Raw genomic sequence first — 19,578 nt, forward strand, 5'->3', positions numbered from 1 at the left:
ATGTGCAGGGCAGTTTCTCAATCAACTACTTAGTTTATTATCTCACTTGGTGAATAGTGATCCTTTGAGCAACTGAAACAGTAAACTGCATTAGGTACCGTAACTATCCTTTAAAATAATCAAAAATATTTTTATATATTTTACAAGAAACCTATGCAATTGTTCTGAAACATTTACAAATTCACATACTATAAATAACTGCATTTAGCTGTTATTTTGTCATGCAAAATTGCTACTACATCCTGGCATATTACATCCCAGATCCCTCTTTGTGTTCAGGAAACAGGTTACAAATGAGGTAATTTTTATTCATGACAAACAATGGTAAAGACACTTTTGCATTAAGATTGTGAAAACTATCACTCAAAATTGGTTATTGCTATTTAAATGAAAACACTTATTCAATAAATGGGTAAAATAAATCCGATATTTGTTATTATTATTTTTTTAAATCATATAAAATGGGCACATGTGCCTATCCCGCTATTTAAAATGTGTTCTGATGCTTAACTACTATTGAGTTGATAATAAAAAGTTTGGATGTTTCAATAAAAATGAATTTATTAAATGCTCAGTTCTAAATATGGCAGTATATTTTGATGCCTATAATTGGAAAGCTCCCCCATAACGTTGTAATTTGAGCATAGCCATGCACTGTTAAAGACAAATCATTCCTACATTTAATTGAACATAAAAATGCATAAAGACAGCGGCAAATGGGGACTACCTTTTGGGATCATCAGTTAAGTAGAAATGCATCCTATCCACTGAAGGAAGATGCATTGTGATTGATCATCTTGCAATATATAAATTGGAGCATGCAGCAGACGACCACTAGTAAAAGGATCGACTTCATATTTATATACCCTGTGTGGTGTATGTTACTTTATTGTGAAAGCTATCACCAGAAATCGCAATTATTTTCCAAGCTAGTCCAATAGTAAACGTGGGCTGGCTGAATTGAACCTTCACCAAGTTCAATCATTAGCATACTCTGCAGTTTTTCCATTTTATAAGAGGCTCCTCAGCCAATCTGCTTTCAGAGAGCGTGTCGGGCCGCACGAACACGAGCGCCCGCTCCAAATGAGTAAAGGGCTGACCAGCAGAGAAGTCAGGGTTTTTTTTCCGTTCAAGGCTTACATATGAAGCTCGGACCAAAAATCAAAAATACATTGAACTGAATCATCACAAATCCTCACGAATCAATCACCTCACCGAGGATCCAAAGAAAGTTTTTTTCCTATCGGACCGATGATGATACCTTCGACCCTTTTGTCACTTTTCATTATTTGTCATTGCACTGACCAACGGGATTAATTAGGTATAAAAAGGAATATACTTTTCTGACTGTTGGATCTTAAAGTCATCACTACTCTCAGGCGTTGCTTTCCTTAACACGCAATTTCGTGCTAGGATGGCGCAAAGGGTAAGTAACACACATGCACACCCAGATTTAATAAGTAGTAGTTGTTGTTTTTTTTTTCTTAAATTATAGACTGTCATTTTAAATAAAATATTTGTTGATTTTCAACAATAATTCCACCGCGTATTAAAACCGTATATATTCCATATTTATGATGAAACTGCTCATCTTAAATTTCTCTCACTCAAGTACGATGAGTTGGCCCATTACGGAGGTGCCATGGATGGAGTTGGAGTCCCAACATCCATGTATGGAGACCCGCACGCCCCGCGGCCCCTACCCCAGGTCCACCACTTGAACCACGGGCCACCTCCGCATCCCGCGCAACACTACGGGGCCCACGCGCCGCACAGTATTATGCCAGGCAGTATGGGTGGTGCAGTCAACGACGCGCTGAAAAGAGACAAGGACCAGATTTATGGGTATTTAAAGAAAATTATCATCGTGGCACTACAAGGAAACTATAAACTATAAACGTCCGGCGGCCATAGAACAAATATAGAAATATATATATATTTTAGATTTTTATTTTGATCAACTTCTTCACTTAACGGGCATTTATTTTTATTGTGTTGTAGCCACCCTTTATTCCCGCTTCTTGCTCTCGTGTTCGAGAAGTGCGAGCTGGCGACGTGCACACCCAGAGAACCAGGAGTGGCGGGCGGAGACGTTTGTTCCTCTGACTCTTTCAATGAAGACATAGCGGTGTTTGCGAAACAGGTTTGAGTTTGTAGTTGCTCTTAAATATCATTTGAATGAATGTAATTTTACCAATGTTATTTTTATTTTTTCTCCAAGACAATGCAGTATAATAAGTCACATGATTCGACAACTGTCTGACATTTTCTTGTTGTCTACTCTCAGATTCGCGCAGAGAAACCTTTATTTTCTTCAAACCCAGAACTGGACAACTTGGTGAGTACATTATGCATTCCCCTGCTTCTTTAAACTAAAGCGCATGGTTGGAGCCTGGAGCAATCACATTCCTTTAGGGCGCAGTTATTAAAATCATCGTTTTACTTATAGCACACATAAAGTGCCTGAAGGCTCTGCGCACCATAATAATTGATGGCTCCGTTTATTTTTATTGTTGTTGTTTTTAGATGATCCAAGCCATCCAAGTGCTGCGCTTTCATCTTCTCGAATTAGAGAAGGTCAGTATTATTTTAAAGTCCCATTAGTGGCACCATTATAGTTTTTTAAATCGCTTTTGGATTTCACGTGATTTGTCTGATACTGCTATTGCTGAAGAATTTACCTAAAACTGGTTAAAAATGAACAGGGATTCAGGGTGAATTTAAATGACACATCATGGTGAGGTCAAGATAAAGGGGTGGGAAGTTATTTAAGTTCTTCCTACGCTCTTTTTAAACAGAATTTTGTTAGGGTACATTGTTGCTAAGGGATATTATATATATATATATATATATATATATATATATATATATATATATGAATGTATAGGTTTGTAATGTAATATTTGTATCTTTTAATCAAATAAAATGAAATGAATTTAAAACCAATCTTAAACTCAGAAACTGTTCTACTCTTATATCATCCCAATATTGTCACTGGAATACACATTGGGGCACAGTCATGCTCAAACGGATGAACATTTCTTAAAATTAAAAAAATAGATGTATTATTGTTGGATCCATCATTCTTAATGGATTTTATTGATCATTTATTGATTGATGTAACTTCATTACGACTAGTAAACCTACATAGTTTAAGATTGGTTTTAAATTCATTTAATTTTATTTGAACAAAAGGTAAAAACATTACATTACAAGCCTATACATTCATATATATATATGAATGTATAGGTTTGTAATGTAATGTTTTTACCTTTTGTTCAAATAAAATTACATAGTTTAAGATTAGTTTTAAATTCATTTAATTTTATTTGAACAAAAGGTAAAAACATTACATTACAAACCTATATATATATATATATATATATATATATATATATATATATATATATATATATATATATATATATATATATATATATATATACTAGTAAACCTACATAGTTTAAGATTGGTTTTAAATTCATTTAATTTTATTTGAACAAAAGGTAAAAACATTACATTACAAACCTATACATTCATATATATATGAATGTATAGGTTTGTAATGTAATGTTTTTACCTTTTGTTCAAATAAAATTAAATGAATTTAAAACCAATCTTAAACTATGTAGGTTTACTAGTATATATATATATATATATATATATATATATATATATATATATATATATATATATATGTTTGTAATGTAATGTTTTTACCTTTTGTTCAAATAAAATTAAATGAATTTAAAACTAATCTTAAACTATGTAGGTTTACTAGTCGTTACATCAATCAATAAATGATAATAACAATAAAATCCATTAGGAATGATGGATCCAACAACAATACATCTATTTTTTAATTTTAAGAAATGTTCATCCGTTAGAGCATGACTGTGCCCCAATGTGTATTCCAGTGACAATATTGGGATGATATAAGAGTAGAATAGTTTCTGAGCAAATTTGATATTAAAATTTGAGATTAACGTATCAAAATGAATAACAAGAAAATGAATAACAAGCATGCAAAATTAATTCCTACTTGTGCATGGCACGTCTTGTTAGGGTTTTATCTTGGAGGTCTGTGTGCGTGCGTGTGATGCGTGTGTATGTGTGTACGTGTACGTGTGTATGTGTGTATGTGTGTATGTGTGTATGTGTGTATGTGTGTATGTGTGTATGTGTGTATGTGTGTATGTGTGTATGTGTATGTGTGTATGTGTGTATGTGTGTATGTGTGTATGTGTGTATGTGTGTATGTGCATGTGTGCATGTGTGTATGTGTCTGTGTATGTGTATGTTGATGTGTATGTGTATGTGTATGTGTGTGTGTATGTGTGTGTGTGTGTGTGTGTGTGTGTTAGTGTGCTTTTCACTTCTTGTGTCCCTCCTGGCTTACCTTCCTCTTGTAATCAGTTGCACGTGATTGGTGATCAGCCCTTGTCTGCCTATTTAAACCATGTGTGTTTGTGAGTCATTGTCGGATCGTCTGCTTTGTTTGGCTTCTTGCCACGTTGCGATGCAATGCTCGATGTTTCATGTTACTTGTGTCCACATTGTCTTCCATTTCAGGTTTGATTTTGTTATTTGATCCAAGTCATTGTTATTTTTTTATACCCCTACCACGTTTTAATAAAAGTCGTCACTTTTCAATAGCGTAGCGATGGTTGGCTGGTTACAGGCATATTGCCTTGAAAAGGATGGAGAACAGGGCCCACCTCTTCATTTCATTTGCCCCAGTAATTTTGGATAGAGAACAAAGTTGCTTTAACCACACTCAGAGAAAAAACAACAGCAACAAGAACAACAAATAAACAACCCTGTTAGAATTCTGTGCCGATGAACGGCGGTCAAAAGAGAGTTTTTATATATGTATATATATATATATATATATATATATATATATATATATATATATATATATATATATATATATATATATATATATATATATATATATATATATATATATATATATATTTATTTGTCCTGGGGGAAAATTATTTAATGGATTTAAATGACAGGATTTCATTGTTTAGGTCCATGAGTTGTGTGATAACTTCTGCCATCGGTACATCAGCTGCCTGAAAGGCAAAATGCCCATCGACTTGGTCATTGAGGACCGAGACGTTTGTAAATCGGACTTTGACGACCTATCAGGATCTTCTACCAACATTGCAGACCATGTAAGTTTATGGCATTGTGAACCTGGATGAACAATACTATCACTTAAATGTTATTTATCAGAATTTGATTATGTCTTTATAAGAGTATTGTAATAATCGGATGAATAATGTGACATTAACTTTGTTTGTAAGAGCTGCTCTAGTATATTTTGGTTTAGTTATAAACTGTGTCTGTATTTTGAGTATAAACTATGGTCCTCAAATAATAATTCTAATAGAATACGGCCTTTCGTGCAATACTGTTACTGGATTTAGATTTTTACATCATATCACATTTTGTGGGGTGACCCGGCAGTTGATTGGTTAGCGCGCCTGCCTCGCAGTTCTGGGTCCTGGGTTCAAATCCAGGTCTGTCCACATGTGTGGAGTTTGCATGTTCTTCCTGGGTACTCCGGTTTCCTCCCAAATTCCAAAGACATGCATGGTAGGCTGGTTAAACACTCTGAATTGTATGAGTGTAAACGTGAATGGTTGTCCGTCTCCTCGTGCCCTGCAATTGCCTGGCCACCAATTCAGGGGGTCCCCCTGACTCGTACCTGAAAGTCACCTAGGGTAGGCTCCAGCCCCGCCCCTCTCACAGTTCTGAGATCAAGGGTTCTATGCCGTGCTCCAGCATTCCCTTGTGGATTCTGCATCTTCTCCCTGTGCCTGTGTGGGGTTGATTAGTTGATTCAGTTCAGTACCTCAGTTTCCCCCCACATCTCAATATGCCGGAGAGGTCTATTGAACCACCAATTCTCTGTATGTGCAATTTTGAGCAGTAAAGATTGTTTTTCTATGTGCGGGCTCTAATCGGTTGGTAACCAGGTCAGTGCATATGGCGCCTCCTGCCCATACTCGCTTGGGATAAAAATCTGCCTGGCAATCTTAAGATGTACAAAATATGAACAGGGGTGCACCCCCATGTTGAGAAGCCTCGACATGAGGTTTTCAAAACCAGTGTGATTTTGTGTTGACTAGAAACTATTTCTACATCTCTTTGGCTCGACTTTAAAAAAAAAAATCAAATTCATTCATTTTCCATAACACTTATGTTCACAAAAGTAAAAGAGTGTTTCTTAACCATCAAACCCTGAAGTAAGAATAGTGAGACTTCTTGGAAAGGATTTAAAAGTAACCATGGTTCATTCTAAAATCCCAGTTGATGATTCCGATTGTTGCAGATATGATTTTTTTTTTTTGTGTGCAGTTTGATGCATTTGTTTTCATATATTTCCTTTGTATTTTTCTGTCATGACCTGATTGGGTGTCTCTGCAAAAATGGGAACATTAAGTCCGTGCAAAAAAGGTTGGGCATCACTGCTGTAAAGGGTCTCAAAAAGGTAGTTTCAGTGTGCCGAAGTTATTATTTACTTATTTTTATTATTTTTAATATGAATGATTGTTGGCAACCCAGTGGTTAGTGAGGGTTGGGACCTTTCTGTGTGGAGTTTGCATCTTCCCACCCGGACTTGCATGGGATTTTCTCCAGGAACTCCGTTTTCCTCCCACATCCCCAAAACTTTCATGGTAGGCTAGTTGAACACTCTTAATTGGTAGGCAATAAATAATTGGTAGAAAATCATTGCAGTATATTGCTACAAATACAGACGCTCCCCTACTTACGAACATTCAACTTACGAACAACGGTACATACGAACATGTCTGCAAATTGCGTTTAAGTCCAAAAATGTTCGCAAGTCCAATTTTGTATTTCGCGTCTTTTTCGGAGTAGTACTTCTTTCCGCCGCTAATACCGACGCCTGGCGCTGTGAGAGCTCAGCTCACCCAGCATCTACCTTCTTCGTTGCAATGCGGAAGTGCGTGAATGTATCTCCAGTGTGCAAAGAACCTTTTTCATTTGTATCATTAAATATCTCATGCATCCAATATTGAATATGGTTGGTAAAAAGCTAAAGGCTTCTATTGAGGGAGTTGCAAGGAAGAGGCAAGCCATTTCATTTGAAACGAGTGGCAATAATAACGAAGCTTGATGCGCGTCAGAAAGTGGTGAGCGTTGCACATTCAGTACCATTTATAAACAGAAAGATCGAGCAGCAGGACCCAAATATTGAACGTTGCACAAAGTTTGCAAATCAATTGAATGATGCCATACAGTGCTACTGCATCATTTATGATGAAAAAAAGAAGAAAACTGTGCAATCGTCATTAGGTCGCTTCTTTTGGCCAGTTTCTAATACATAAATCTATCTCTCTCTCTACAGTACTGTACATATTCTCTCCATTTTATTAAATGTTTTTTTTTTCAGTACAAACCAATGCGTGTTACTTATACAAGCCTTAAACATACAAATGCACTTATATAAACCTTCAATATACTTATATAGGCCTTAAACATAAATTATAATACAAAATATAGCACTAAATCAACTTACAAACAAATTCAACTTATGAACAATCGCTCGGAACCAATTGCGTTCGTAAGTTGAGGAGTGTCTGTATATCTTCAATTGGGCTTTCACGATGTAAATATCTTATTGTCATTTTCTGAACCGCTTTATCCTCACTAGGGTCGCGGTGATGGGGGGCCGGGGGGTGCTGGAGCCTATCCCAGCAGACTTCGGGCCAGAGGACGGGGACACCCTGAATTGGCAGCCAGCCAATCGCAGGGCACAAGGAGACAAACAACCATTCACGCTCACACTCGTACCTATAGGCAATTTAGAGTGTCCAATCAGCCTACCATGCATGTCTTTGGAATGTGGGAGGAAACCGAAGTACCCGGAGAAAACCCACGCAGGCCTAGGGGGAACATGCAAACTCAACACAGGTGGACCGACCTGGATTTGAACCCAGGTCTCCCACTGTGAGGCCAAAGCCCTAACCACTCGCGCCACCGGGGCGCCCTCGATGTAAATATAAGTATGTTTATGCTAAAAAAATGATCAATTATTGGTCCCGAATCAAAATTATTTCCAATAATTTTCTTCGGCCATTTTCCATAGCGTGCGCGAAATTCGCAAATGCATGGGCGCAAAAAAACACGCCTGCACGCACATTGCTTGCATTTCTCCCTGCTTTCAAGGTCAAATGCTGTGTGCGCTGTGCACAGACAATTTGCGTCTAGAAAGATGTCCTTTGGCCAAAGTCTAATAAAGAGACGTCGTCTTATTGTGCCAGTTTACGAACACATCGTTCATTTTGCCCACTTCCAATATTATTGAACGTTTTGTCAGTACAGCTTCGATTGTTTTTGACGACCGCAGACACAGAATATCCCCCGGGTGCATGGAAATGCAACTTTTTTTTGCACAATAACCAACGTTTTTGGGATCGCGAGTTCATCTCTCATATCATCCAATGCTCGATCAAAAGGTTGCCCACAGTTTTCTATGCGGATAAAAACACGACATGCACGAAACTGCAAGTTGACGATGATGACACGATGACATCATGAGAAAAAAATGGCGCCTTCGTGACATCACGACGCAAGACAATGCGGCAATATACGGTCATTTATTTCGCTAAAACGCTAAACAAAATGTATTTTGACATCTATGACTATAATTTTGCCGGTCTTTTGCCGGGAAAACGCACCTTATGGAGAAGCACTACCAATGTCGTCATACGCAGTTTCTGGGTATATGACAAATAGGCTTTTGTCGAGTCAATGATGATGACAAAGCCAATGTCCAATTATTATGATTATTATTATTAATTCAAGGAAAGATTAAACTGTATCTTGCATAAAACGTGAGAAAACTCACGTTCGCCTCACTGCTCGCTCGGGGCACGGCCATCTTACTGTAGTTAAACGTGCTCAGACTGGCCAGACATGAGTACACTTACTTGTGTCTGCTATTGCTCGCTCGAGGCACCGCCATCTTACTGTGGTTAAACGTGCTCTGACCGTAGATTTTACCATGTCAGCACATCAAAATAGTTAAGGCTGATCGAAGGTCTTGCAGTCGATCGTTAAAATATAAACCTTGATACCTACGTAATGTGTATGCTATTATTGCACCCAGAGACTTGGTGAACAATACGTATAGTGCTATGGGCATATTTCCGGGTCATGCTTACGTACTTCCTTTTTGAATTTGTCTACATGCAAACAACACCCTCACTTTTGGAGCACAGAAAGGAAATCATTGTACATTTGTGATTATAAAACAAAATAATTGTGATAAATAAAACCAAATTATGCTTTGATTTTTTTCTTTTTATGTCTTGTTCGAAAGTGACAACTATTGCAGTAATATGATCCATTGAAAAAAATCTAGATATTTTGACATTAGAAGCAATTTGGCCACCACATCTTAAAATTCTGGTAAGAAAATTGTAATTTATGTCATAAAAAAGTATCGGGTTCTCATCAAAATAGAATTATTTCAAATTGAATAATTAGATATTTTGCATTTAAAAAGACAGGCATATTAACTTATGATATTGACCCTAATAATGTGCTTTTGATTCATACAGTATCTCGGAAATACCACGTGTTATGATTTTCATTTTCACATTTGTAGGTACGGGAGCTATTAAAATCATAAATATGGAGGTTAAAATTGAGAATCCGGGGGCGCCTTATATGCGAGAAATTGCAAAATTAAACAATTTTTCGGGCAATTTTAAGGGTGCGGATTAAATGTGCATGCGGTTTATATGCGAGTCAATACGTTAATTCCTTACAGTGGCGTACCGAGGAATTTTGAGCACCGGAGCAAGTTCTAGGCAGTGCGCCCCCTCAATGTCAGAACTCATAAAGGTAGCCAAATGTGATAAATGTCCTTGAAACGTAGCGAGTTACACACCGATTTTCTTTTGTTAATTTGCAAAATATTAAAAACTGGATTTAGAAATTTATTGCAATAATTTTCTATTAATGTTTTCTGCGGCGAAAATTTAAAGATTTATTTTCTGCGGCCTAAATTAAAATATATTTATTTTGCGAGGCAAGTATATTTGTGACACAAAAGTTAATATTTTCCAGCCTCTGGACTGAGTGTGAGCATGAATGGTCGTCCGCCTCCTCATGCCCTGCGATCGACTGGCCACGGCCTCTGGCCCGAAGTCAGCTGGGATAGGCTCCAGCACCCGCCGCGACCATAGTGGTTAATTTATATATTATATATATATATATATATATATATATATATATATATATATATATATATATATATACATACAAAAATTACTTGCTGCATGGCAATTAGTATCACGGAAATCTAAAAAAAAAGAAAAAGTAAAACATATTTGCATATTACAACAAAAACATAGGCTGCGTTGTGTTTGCACAACAACGAACTTCAGAGTAAACACAGTAAACCTAATGTTTTCTTTACTTTAATTCCATATTTTCATAGCTGTTTTGTGCGGGGGAATCTGCGCGCACACGGTACAGCAAAATTGCATGAAATCTCCAATTTGTCGATGTAGTCTGCATTCCAAGTGGCAAGACCAACAAAACTTGTCTCCTGCAGATTATCTTTCTGCTCTGCTGTTTCCTCATCCATCCATCGACGCCATCGGTATTTCCTCTGTACAAGTATTACAGTATGGCTCCTTTATTTTGTTTTTTTATATTCTTGTTTCTTTTTTCTTCTTCTGAGTATCTCTTGGACTGTAATGCACAGCATTGATTTTCTTATTCATTAATAAATAAGCATGTTAGCCTCACAGCTCTGGGTTCCTGGGTTCAAATCCAGGACACGCCCACCTGTTTGGAGTTTGCATGTTCTCCCCGGGCCTGTGTAGGTTTCATCCGGGCACTCCGGTTTCCTCCCACATTCCAAAAACATGCATGGTAGGCTGATTGGACACTCTAAATTGCCCCTAGGTATGTGTATGTGTGTGTGCATGGTTGTCCATCTCCTCGTGCCCTGCGATCGGCTGACCACCGATTCAGGGTGTTCCCCGCCTCTGGCCCGGAGACACTGAGATTGACTCCAGCATAGAAAATGAGATGAGATATATATACCGTATTTTCACACCTATAAAATGCATCGTGTGATAGGGCGAAAGTCTCATTTGCGGGTATATTTTCTGTTTTTTGTCAACACATTGGACGCTTTGTCCGATAAGGCGCTAGCATGACACTAGGCTAGCGTATGTTATGCTAGCCCCTAGCGTACCTATGTTATGCTGGCCGCTAGCGTACCTATGTTATGCTAGCCGCTAGCGTACCTATGTTATGCTAGCCTATGTTATGCTAGCTGCTAGCGTATGTTAGGCTAGGCACTAGCGTGTTTTTTAAAAGACAGCATGGGCAAAACTAAGTTTGATAATGCTTTATTGAGGTAAAAGGTACACTCCTATATAAAGAGTTTGGCATTTAACATGCTAGGCTCCACTGTCAGTCAGAGTTGTGTATTCCGGGAAGTTGATTGCAGCTTTGGCGAAAGCTCGAACAGTGCTGGCCGACACTCGAGCCCAGTCATCCACAATCCATTTTAACTCGCGACATGCATCACTCCCAAGCCTTTGATTCTCCTCGCTGTTATATTGCTATCAATAATTCATTCCAAATCGTCACGTAACTCATGCAACGGTGCCTGCCCGAACTATAATGTTGGCCATCCGTTAGCAATACGTTAGCAATCTGTTAGCAAAGCTGTTAAATTGTGTTCGATCAATGGCTTCAGTCCATTTTCCAACCGTTCACACCCGCATTGTGTTTTCATTCACGTCAGGCATTTCCTCTGTATAGCTCTAATATGCTGTTTCTTTGAGTATTGAGAGTATTTTTGAGGGTTAAAAGCGCTGCAAGCACACGGAAGTCAAATGCCTTGCCATTCCCCTGGGATGTTTTGAATGGATTTACCGTATTGCTTGGAATGCGCGGGGAGGCTATTTTTAGGGTGAATGTCCGCTGGGTTGATCGCAATAAGTAGCGTGACGGCAAGAAATAAAACCAGTCACTCAAGCGATCAGGGTCATACAAAAATTGAATTTAGTGCACAGACAAGACGCACCGACCGATTGGGCGCATCGACCATTTTAGAGAAAATTTTAGACTTTTAAGTGCGTCCTATAGGTGCGAAAATACTTTATGATACGAACGTTCCGGGACCGAGTTCGTATGTCGATCAACGTTTCCCATAGAAATGAAATAAATACAAATTAATTTGTTCCCACCCTCTATAAACAACACCAAAAACAGGATATTACGATGGAAAAACATATTTTTATTAGTTGTAATTCACCATCTACTAACAGAATAACAAATAACTAGTGGTTATGATGTTTAATACTAAAATGAGACATTATTCAGTACAACGTGGAGAGAGAGACTTGACGGATGCCCTCGTAACATAACATAAACTTTAAATTCAACTTAAATTAACTTAGAGTCCTATACACACAAACTTAAAAAAAAGTTTTAATCTTACGTTACACTAAATTGAAACCTTCTTGTGCAATAACCAAGGCAAAGAGGTTAATGTATTCCACCGCGGCTTTTGAGCCGAACTCCATACGTATTGGCGAGCCCGTTCAGTCACGCGTACACTACTCATGTTTTTTGATTATTTCGTGCTTAATATAGATTGTTATCATACTCGTTTTCCTCGCAATACCCTTCATTGCACCGGCTTGCTTTGGACCCATTGTTTTTCCTTTAATTCTGCACCAACTAACCCCCCAAAAACCTGAAAAGAATGCCCAGTACTCGTAGATATCTTTGCATGAGGGAGATGCGGCGAGAAATCATAAGCAGTCTCTCGCGTCTCGGCCACCTGGCTGTCTCGTATACTCCTATCTCAAAATTTGTCTCCTATCTTAAGGCAAACATTTGCTCAGAATTTTACTGGTATCTCAAATTCCTTGTATGTCGGGGCACTCGTATGTCAAGGTGTTTGCTGTAATTATCTCTGTCAGTGTCATAATTAATTGCTATACATATGCTTTTTGGTAACGGGAACTTTTAAGTTGTTTTGATTGTGAACCAAGACAGCCCACTATATTGGAGCATTATCACCACCTACTGTTCTGGAGCAGGGAAGTCAGATTTCACCCAAAACTCACTTTTACATTGTCAACAGTTTAAATGGTGACAACAAGTTTACTCTCACAAACTTGTTCTCATTTTTTTTGGCATTTTGAGACCCCAAAATAGATAGATAGTGCTCTCTGGAAAGGTTTTAGCGTTTTCACTCCGGTTACCATTGCCATGTGCATGGCCCCTTAGTTTAGTGCTAGGTATTAGTGCAGTCACAAAGTGCAACGTTTTGGCCTTTGTCAGTGAACATAATTCATTAATTCCTTGATTTTGTGTACCGCTTTGACTTCGGGCCAGAGGCAGGGGACACCCTGTATCGGTGGCCGGCCGATCTCAGGGCACAAGCAGACGGACAACCTTTCACACTCACGCTCATTCTTAGGGACAATTTAGAGTGTCCAATCAGCCTACCATGCCTGTCTTTGGAATGAAAAAACCCACTCAGGTCCGGGGAGAACACGCAAACTCCACACACGTGGACCGACCGACCTGGATTTGAACCCAGGACCCCAGACCTATGAGGCCGACGTGCTAACCACTCAAGCCGCCTTTCAATGAACATAACTAGTATTTAAAAAAAAAAGATTTCACTCCTGCTTGTATTGCTGTATCGCTGCAATATTACTTCGGCAGACAAGTAAACTGCCCTGTCTCGCACTTTTCGGACCATGATAGAATCTTACCTGCGTTGTTCCAATAGGCCAAACTTGTGAAAGACAATACATTAATGACAAATTGAAGCTCCTTCATAGTGTTACCAAAATGCTTGCAAAACCAATACAACAGAATGCAAGCCATTGTTCTGATCAGTTGGGCTAACTGAGGGGTCGGCAACCTTTAACACCGAAAGAGATGATCGATCTTGTTTTCACGGAAAAGAAAAGAATGGTAGCCGTAAACATTTTTTGACATCTAAAATGAATGGATTAATGTATGCATTTATTAAATGGAAATAAAAAATATATAAAACAATAAGAACTTCCTTTTCATGCTTTGGGGTTCACCCCAGCCGTACACTTATTATTGTTTATTAATGTTTATTGTTAGACAGTTTTTCTCCATGAATTAGGCTTACTGGTTGGCCACTCTCAAAGTAAAATGCAAATGAATCTGCCCTGGCATTATTGAATGTTCTATTTTCTTCAGATATTTTTCTTTTCATCCATTTCACCATATTTGGCCTTGATGGGGTTGAGAGTCGCGACAAATGGACGGCGTTTTGGCAGGTAGACTGGCTTTCGCCAGTACGTATGACGTTTATTTTGAGCGACGAAAAACATTAAAATATATGTCAAGATCACAATAATCTTCCAAGTTAGAACTAAAATATTAAAGAACTACTACTAGCACAAATAAAATACACTTCAATGAAATACTTATGTCACGTCTTTGCTTGGAAATGTGGAGCGGACCCGAGTGCAGAGAAGCAGGGAGTGGACAAGGGAATGAGTGCTCAAATTAAACTTTAATAACTTAAACTGGAGCCTAAGAAAATAACATAAGACTTGGCGTCAAATAGTAAAGTCAAACCTGACGGAGAAAACACAAGGGGACTTAGAAACAAGGAACGAGGAAGCGTGGAAACAAGGTAGCGTAAATCAGACGGTCCGACAAATAACAAACAATCCGTGAGGTTTAAACAGACAGGACCGGAAATAATTGTCGATGACGCGCAGCTGGAAACGAGGGGGAAGGGCAAGTGAGGAGGATCAAACAATGGTAAAAAGCGAACATACACACACGGAGGAGAAAATGAAATAACAACCCAAACCTAACAACTTTTTTTAAGTCATTTATTTTCCCAAGCCACTCAGAGCCCCAGTATAAGGATGAAAGAGCCGCATGAGGCTCTGGAGCCGCGGGTTGCCGACCCCTGGTCTAACTCATCGAAGTAAGGTCCTTGTTGAGAGCAGCCTAATTCAAGCGCAGCCCTTATCTCAGATTGTCGTTAATTTTCCATTTAAATTGTTTCGTAAAAACGTAATTGCTTGTGGAAGTTAGTGGTGGAAACGTACAAAAATACGTAAATAAACTTTAAGAATATTATTCACTGGCAGTAAATACATGAGCAATTTAGGTCATTAGGGTTGCGGGGGGTGCTGGAGCCAATCCCAGCTGTCTCCGGGCCAGAGGCGGGGGACACCCTGAATTGGTGGCCAGCCGATTGCTGGGCATTAGAGTGTCTAATCAGCCTACCGTGCATGTTTTTAGAATGTGGGAGGAAACCGGAGTATCCGGAGGAAACCCACGCAGGCCCGGGGAGAACATGCAAACTCCACACAGATGGACATGACCTGGAGGCCGACGCGCTAACCACTCGCTCCACCGGTCCGCCCAGTTTATATCTTTTTTTAAATCAAATGAACAATCTCACACATTCTAAATTGACATAATAATGAGTTATAAAGCAGAAATATATCCTGATAACACTTTTTGAGTGCGCACTTTTCCAATGCGAATGCTCAGTAGCGCTTTGGAGCTTACTTCGATGAGGGAGCCCAACTTGTCAAAACACCGGCACCACTATATATCACTAAAACTTGACAAAAACATACTGTGCCCTTTCTCACTTTGCTATTGGAAGTAAAACTGAAGTAGGGTCGTGTACCCAGTCAACACGTTCGAATCTCCAGCTTTATGAACAGATATCTGATCGAATCAGTTGGTCATCCAAAATTAACACAAAATCATTAAATCATTAAAAAAGCATTACATTTTGGGTCACTGGGGCCCTGGGTTTGAATCCAGGTCATGTCCATCTGTGTGGAGTTTGCATGTTCTCCCCGGGCCTGCATGGGTTTCCTTCGGGTACTCCGGTTTCTTCCCACATTCCAAAAACATGCTAGGTAGCGCTGATGAAGTGAAAACAGAACATAGAACAATAACACAAATTAATACACACATTGACAGAAGATTTAGACAAATACAGACCAGTCTGGGCCTCTTCTCCTTCCACCCTTCAGTGTCTTCCAGGTCTCAGAGAGGGCCCTGCTCTCACTTTTAAGACTATATGCAAATGAACAATTGGGTGTAACTCAGGTCATGGCCTGGTCCAAGGAGATGAGTTGAGAACAAGAAGTGTGAACTCCCCTTGCTCATCACAATAGCCAGGAACAGAGCAACAATTCCGTCTCCTATTGGGCCCTCATGCTTGGGTAACTGAATTAGTCATGTAAAAGCGTAAATTCCACAGACGTTCTGTCTCCAAACCAAAAGATAGCTAAGAACCTACATATAGATACACATTATTTTAAAGCAATGAAAGAATATGTGATTATAATAAATATTTCTCTTCACTTTACTTTAAAAATATCAGTACAGACACTCCTCAACTTACGAACGCAATTGGTTCCGAGCGATTGTTCATAAGTTGAATTTGTTTGTAAGTTGATTTAGTGCTATATTTTGTATTATAATTTATGTTTAAGGCCTATATAAGTATATTGAAGGTTTATATAAGTGCATTTGTATGTTTAAGGCTTGTATAAGTAACACGCATTGGTTTGTACTGAAAAAAAAAAAATTAATAAAATGGAGAGAATATGTACAGTACTGTAGAGAGAGATAGATTTATGTATTAGAAACTGGCCAAAAGAAGCGACCTAATGACGATTGCACAGTTTTCTTCTTTTTTTCATCATAAATGATGCAGTAGCACTGTATGGCATCATTCAATTGATTTGCAAACTTTGTGCAACGTTCAATATTTGGGTCCTGCTGCTCGATCTTTCTGTTTATAAATGGTACTGACAGTCGAACGATTCAAGTTGTATGCCCGTGCAACGCTCACCACTCTCACGCGCATCAAGCTTCGTTATTATTGCCACTCGTTTCAAATGAAATGGCTTGCCTCTTCCTTGCAACTCCCTCAATAGAAGCCTTTAGCTTTTTACCAACCATATTCAATATTGGATGCATGAGATATTTAATGATACAAATGAAAAAGGTTCTTTGCACACTGGAGATACATTCACGCACTTCCGCATTGCAACGAAGAAGGTAGATGCTGGGTGAGCTGAGCTCTCACAGCGCCAGGCGTCGGTATTAGCGGCGGAAAGAAGTACTACTCCGAAAAAGACGCGAAATACAAAATTGGACTTGCGAACATTTTTGGACTTAAACGCAATTTGCAGACATGTTCGTATGTACCGTTGTTCGTAAGTTGAATGTTCGTAAGTAGGGGAGCGTCTGTATATATAAATTTTTGTTCCCCGCATGGTGCTTATTGTTGACTGCGGTAGGCAGTCCCAGTCATGTTTGCATTTCCAATCTGAAAAGCCTCCACTCTCGGTGTGATCCGCACTTACCTTTGCAGTGTACTTTTGTTTAAAAAGTTTTTGTGTGTGACACACCCTACTCTGTCAAATTGTCTCTGATTGGCTTACTCTGACATCTTGGTCTATGTTAGCCAATCAATCACTTCTTCAGAGACATGCTTCATTCATGTTAAAATGAGAAGAGCCATGTGGAATCTAGAGGGTTGTTTTAGAACCCAATGCTGAATGCTGCCAACTGAGACACCACAGAGAGAGAGAGAGAGAGAGAGAGAGAGAGGAGAGAGAGAGAGAGAGAGAGAGAGATGAGAGAGAGAGAGAGAGAGGAGAGAGAGAGAGAGAGACAAGAGAGAGAGAGCACAAGAGAGAGAGCGAGAGAGAGACAGAGAGAGAGAGAGAGAGAGAGAGAGAGAGGGGGGGGGGGGAGGGAGAATGAGAGAGAGAGAGAGAGAGAGAGAGAGAGAGAGAGAGAGAGAGAGAGAGAGAGAGAGAGAGAGAGAGAGAGAGAGAGAGAGAGAGAGAGAGAGAGCAGCAAAGACATCTGTAAATGACAAATACAAATAGACTCACGTTCTCTTGAACATTCCGTGCAGGCTGGGGACCAATGAAGTTTGGGGACGATGTTCAGTTGAATAAACGTCACTCGTGTTTGCTCACCCTGTATCTCATGTTCATTCATTAGTACAAATAAAGATGTTCAATTAGGATCACGTAAGTAAAACTTGAACATTAACTTTCAGGCCACTACAAGTTGAAAAATTTAAGGTGTAACATTAGAAGTTACAGCAAAAAAAGTGGTTTTGCTATGTAATGGAACGCATGTGAAGGCATTGGTCATTCATTCATGTTCTGTACTGCTTATCCTCACAAGGCTCGCAGGGGGCAGTGGTGTCTATCTTAACCAACTATGGACTAGGTAGGGTACAGCCTGAATTGGTGGTAAGCCAATCGCAGGGCACAATTTATCACACTTTCATTCGTACCTAGGACCATTTAGAGTGTTCCACCAGCCTAACCTGCATCCCTGCATGTTTTTGGGATGTGGGAGGAGACCGGAGTACCTGGAGAAACCCCACGCACGCCCAGGGAGAAAGTGAAAACTCGACACAGGAAGGTCCGGATCTGGGATTGAACCCTCGATATCAGAACTGTGAGGCTTACGCGGTAACCGCTCGCACACCGGGCCGCCTATGATGTTGTTGTTTGATTTATTCTGGAAGAACAATTTTTTTTGTGACATTAGAGACCTGCTTTCTCCAAACCGTACTCTTTGGCTTAGTTTGAGGTCCACTGCTTGATGGTAACAATAATGTCATTCCGTATCTTGCAGATTTAGGCCAGAGCTGTTTTTAATAGTTTCTTCTTCCTGTTCCTGTTTTTTGGATTGCCTTTTAATAGATAGGAAGTGAGGAAATTAAGCCTTCGTTAGATTGATGAATGTCAAAACACATGGTGTTCCTTTGAGTAACTGCATTCAGAGAGGAGTTGTAATTATTTGGATAGCTTAGAAAAGAAAGGCCATCATTGAGAGGCCTCCTTTACACTGTGCTTTTGTTCCCGTGCTTCTTGTTGTCATCTGCTGAGCTCTTCATCTGATCACCATCAGGCAAACAGCTGACGCAAAGAGGCTGAAGAGGGAACTGTGCTCTTGGGCTTGGGCATATAGCTGTCTGGGTCCTGACCGAGGGGTCCAATAAATACAGGGTTCTTCCTTAAATCTGCTTACAGAATCAGGCTTGTGTGCTGCAGTGTTAGCCAGCTATCCTTTGAATTTGACTATTTTGGACAGTTTTGATTTAATATCCACTGCCAGCAGAATGGTAACATTTTTGTTTTGTATTATTTAATTTAGTTTTTGCCTAACAATGCTAACTTAACTTTGCAACTGTTTTTGTAAAACTACATAATGGACCTATTATTGGACCTACTGGACCTTCCTCATCTGTTTTCCTCTCTCCTCTCTCTTCTTTACTCTTATTTTCTTATCTCCTGTTCCCTGGTGTGTGGACCTTATCGTGACCTCTCAGAACCCAGCATCCTGGAGAGACTTGGATGACGCCCACTCCACACCCTCAGTAGGAACCCCGGGACCATCCAGTGGGGGACACGTCTCCCAGAGTGGAGACAACACCAGTGAACTCGGTAAGGGAGCCCAAATCTGTCCTCCATATCAAAGCTT

At 39.3% G+C, this 19,578-nt stretch overlaps 1 protein-coding gene across 2 annotated transcripts in view; it reads left to right on the top strand.

Annotated features, from left to right (window-relative positions):
• The first annotated feature begins 1,024 nt into the window (after positions 1-1,024).
• Positions 1,025-19,578, top strand: part of meis2b (Meis homeobox 2b) — a 52,152-nt gene continuing 33,598 nt past the window's right edge. Inside the window, exons 1-7 of one of the 2 annotated variants that reach the window (XM_077587273.1) lie at positions 1,025-1,426; positions 1,613-1,845; positions 2,002-2,143; positions 2,288-2,338; positions 2,527-2,577; positions 5,040-5,186; positions 19,427-19,541. In XM_077587273.1, coding sequence (XP_077443399.1) covers positions 1,415-1,426; positions 1,613-1,845; positions 2,002-2,143; positions 2,288-2,338; positions 2,527-2,577; positions 5,040-5,186; positions 19,427-19,541 — 751 coding nt within the window. In that variant the 5' untranslated portion in view covers positions 1,025-1,414. The remainder of the gene's footprint in view (positions 1,427-1,612; positions 1,846-2,001; positions 2,144-2,287; positions 2,339-2,526; positions 2,578-5,039; positions 5,187-19,426; positions 19,542-19,578) is intronic. The other variant, XM_077587272.1, reaches the window with a different exon arrangement.

The sequence above is a fragment of the Stigmatopora argus genome, chromosome 19 (assembly GCF_051989625.1).
Source record: "Stigmatopora argus isolate UIUO_Sarg chromosome 19, RoL_Sarg_1.0, whole genome shotgun sequence".
Classification (NCBI taxonomy): domain Eukaryota; kingdom Metazoa; phylum Chordata; class Actinopteri; order Syngnathiformes; family Syngnathidae; genus Stigmatopora; species Stigmatopora argus.